Here is a 3415-nt window from a genome sequence, read left to right on the forward strand (position 1 = left end):
TGCCCCTACTGAGAGGGTTCATGTTTTTCTGTCTTTGTAACAACAGTAAGGATGAACTTACCCAACAATTCAGAGGTAGCTACACAAAATGTGACAGACTTTAGGACCCTACCCAAACTTGTTTAGCTTCCTTATTGAATTGTTCCCGATTATAAAAAGATTACATAAAATGTTAACAACATATCTACCTGCAGACATTTAGTCCAGGTAACTACCTATAGGAGCAAAGAGGCCTTGATTCCATACTAACTATGGCGCCAAGCCATAAACGTTGTAGTGGAAACATGTTAAAGCTTATTTCCTGCTGTTAGTTGTTTTTGTAAGCAGAAGTTTCCTTGTACACTCTTCCAACTCATGAACACCATCTGTGTATTTGGCCATTTAACATGTTTGTTTTATTATTAACCTAATAATGGAAAATACCCAAACGCCTGTTAGATTTGCATTTAGCCTCTTTGCTATATTTCATTGTAGTAATAAGACCAAGTGGATTCGATATACAAATATCAGGCCAAAGCTCTGGCATTTTCCATAACATACACCAATGCTATGATGACAGGTCACAGGGAGGTGCAACCATTGTACATGATTGGGATGGCAGACTGGAGTCAGACTGGAGATCTGACTCAGGGCTGAAATCATTACCAAGTGTGTGCCAAGTACACTTGGGTACAAAAGCTTCCAAGACACCATAAAGATAATTTAAAGTCCAAATATTGTATTTTGTTTTGGAGAATTATAACCGGAATCATGTTTTTATTGATGCCTGTGTTCCCTTGGGAAGGTTTTCCCTCACTTTATGCTCTCATAACAAATGTCAGAGGTGGTCAGAGGGACAAGATGGGCTACAAAAACAGCCAAAGAAACCAAAAAAGTAATTACAGCAAAGTGAATGAACATTAGCACCACTGTTGGATTTTAATTGCTGCCTGCTTTCCTGTTATGACAATCCTGCTTCCCTGTTTTCTTACCTGGTGCCATGGTGTTGAAAGACCTTCCAATTATATATTACAAGGTTCAGTACTGTTTTTTAAACACACACCCCAGTTTGTTTATACCAATGGCCAATAATTTGAGCCCTACACAATGACTGCCACTCCTCCAATATGTTCTATGGGGCTAGGATTTTTAGTAAGATTTTTCCTTTTATTTTTCTTTAATCTGACTGGGGTTTGCACTAAACCCATTCTGGTAACAATGTTGGCTTTTCTTTTATTATGGCTGTTCACTGGTACCCTTAAAGTGAACCTGTGTTTTAAAGGGTAGGGCAAGGCAGATGGACAAGTTGCAGTTTGGAGCTTTCACAAGGAATCCTCTCCCATGTAACAGCCCTGGGAGCCCAAGTGTCCTATAGCCAACCTGGTAGGTAGGGAGACACATACTACTCCATACCTGGATTTACCAGACATTTGTCTTTTATTCACCCAAACTCTCAGCTGTACATTGATAGCTATCAAACAGCCTGAACAGGATACCATGAGTGCACTCAAAGGGATTTAAACTCTTTGGGTTATTCCAGTTTGGACATTGCACAACCTCTATACCTAAAACTGTTTTGAAATGTTAACAATTCAGGCATTTCTAATAAGGCAAATTGTTCAACATGAAGTGCATCTATTTCCAGCAGTCAGAATTCATCCTTAACTGCGTTTGCTTCTCAGCACAAACTGGTTGCTATGGGTTACAGCATTTTGCAAAACACCATTGCTCTTTTTACTGCGTCTACAAAGGCATCTTTTGTCTATTGACATGTCCCCAATTTCCCCCCAATGTCCCAAATTCCTCAGTGTATTTATAGGATGAGAATGGGTATCCCAGGTGAATTGCATTTACATTTCATGGCATACACCTTTAAAAATATGAAGCTGGCTGTACAGCCACATGATATCTGTACACAGCAAAATATGTCTGTAAGGATTGAAAAGACAGACAATGGCAGTAACAGGTGTCCTATGGCATCAAAGTCAAAGACTATTGTTTCTTTTTTATCTAGGAGACTCTTATGCCAGCTTAATACTACTTTTTGCATTGTAGCCAAGGTTGACTTGCCAAATTTTCAGCAACATTGAAAACTAAAATATTTACTCACTGGTTTTTCCATTACAACATGAAGGATGAGGGTTTTCTCACCACCTGTAAAGTGTCAATATCAATACTCTGAGCACTGACAATTAGTCCTGGGGATACAATAGGACTGACAGGTCTCTTTCACAAGGAAAACAAGGTAAATGGTGATATGAAATGTACCTCTGGAGCCTGGTGATAATACTATAAGCACATAAATCTAATAATCACTGAAGTTATTGGTAGCATGTATTTACCTTGCAGCAGTTCCTGTAATTGTTATAAAGTAAAACATACATTTAATTCCAGAAAGTCTTTACACATCCACAGGTTGACATTTATTAGGTTGTACTTGTAGGATCACATATACAGGCAGAATTAGCAGACCCCACAGGATGCTGGAAACCCATTAACAATAGGGATCCCAATTCAAAATAACACTTAACATTGTTCTCTTTATCCCATTACATGACAATAACTTTAATCTAGCCGATCAGGTTATGCAGGTTCATCCCCACCTGTCATGACTGTTACATACATGCGTGTTTAAACCAGTGTAACACTATATAGAAAACAATAATGATATTAGAGAGAATTACCAGCATGGGAAAGGAGCAAGATGATTCCCACTGGGAGCATGATGGAAAGTGTCACGTGAGTCTTCTATAGTTTGCAGTTTAGACCAGGTACAGCATCAATAATCTCCAAAGGGTAGATAAATTTATTCCAAGGTAGGTGCCAATATGGAGAGGTTTCTGTAAAAATCCAAAGTAAGTGTCAGGATGTTAGCACCCCACCAGACCTGTAATGTAGTTTATCCTTCCAGTGTGAGAGATATCAGTGCAATACTTTGTACTCTTGTGATCTATGAGAATGGGAAGCAGCACTGTAGTCAGTGTCTGGAAGCAGCTCCAGTGATTGAAGGCTGTAGTTGGATGTCCCAGGCTATGCTGGCTGCCCAGTCTGATCTCCTCCACTCCCTATGTGCTCCTCCCATCCCTGACTTGGCTGCCTTCACTCCTTTCTCACACACCATGCTCTCCTGCTCGCTTTAAAAATCCCACACACATTCACACAAAAGGATTTCCCCTGCTGATTTCTTTCTTTCCCTTTTTTTTGGAAAGGTGGATAATGGGAGTGGTAAAGAAAATTGAATAGCAAACAGCTGTTCTTTGTATATCTGTATGGAACTAGTGTCCTCTCTGTGAGCAAATAAACACAAATTTAGGTTGATGCTTTTCTGTGCTTAATTTACAAAGGACTCTGATTTTATATATGGTACTGCTGTGTACAGCTTCTTTTGCGTCATCCCTTTGGTTTAGTCATTTTTCTTCTACAATCCTACATTTTT

The 3415-nt window shown here is 39.3% G+C and overlaps 1 protein-coding gene across 2 annotated transcripts in view; it reads right to left on the reverse strand.

Annotated features, from left to right (window-relative positions):
* Window positions 1–3058, reverse strand: part of GFRA3 (GDNF family receptor alpha 3) — a 23599-nt gene extending 20541 nt beyond the window's left edge. The window contains exon 1 of one of the 2 annotated variants that reach the window (XM_072401070.1): window positions 2664–3058. In XM_072401070.1, coding sequence (XP_072257171.1) covers window positions 2664–2703 — 40 coding nt within the window. In that variant the 5' untranslated portion in view covers window positions 2704–3058. The remainder of the gene's footprint in view (window positions 1–2663) is intronic. The other variant, XM_072401071.1, reaches the window with a different exon arrangement.
* Window positions 3059–3415: the final 357 nt, after the last annotated feature.

This window comes from Pyxicephalus adspersus, chromosome 2 (assembly GCF_032062135.1).
Source record: "Pyxicephalus adspersus chromosome 2, UCB_Pads_2.0, whole genome shotgun sequence".
NCBI classification, from domain to species: Eukaryota; Metazoa; Chordata; class Amphibia; order Anura; family Pyxicephalidae; genus Pyxicephalus; species Pyxicephalus adspersus.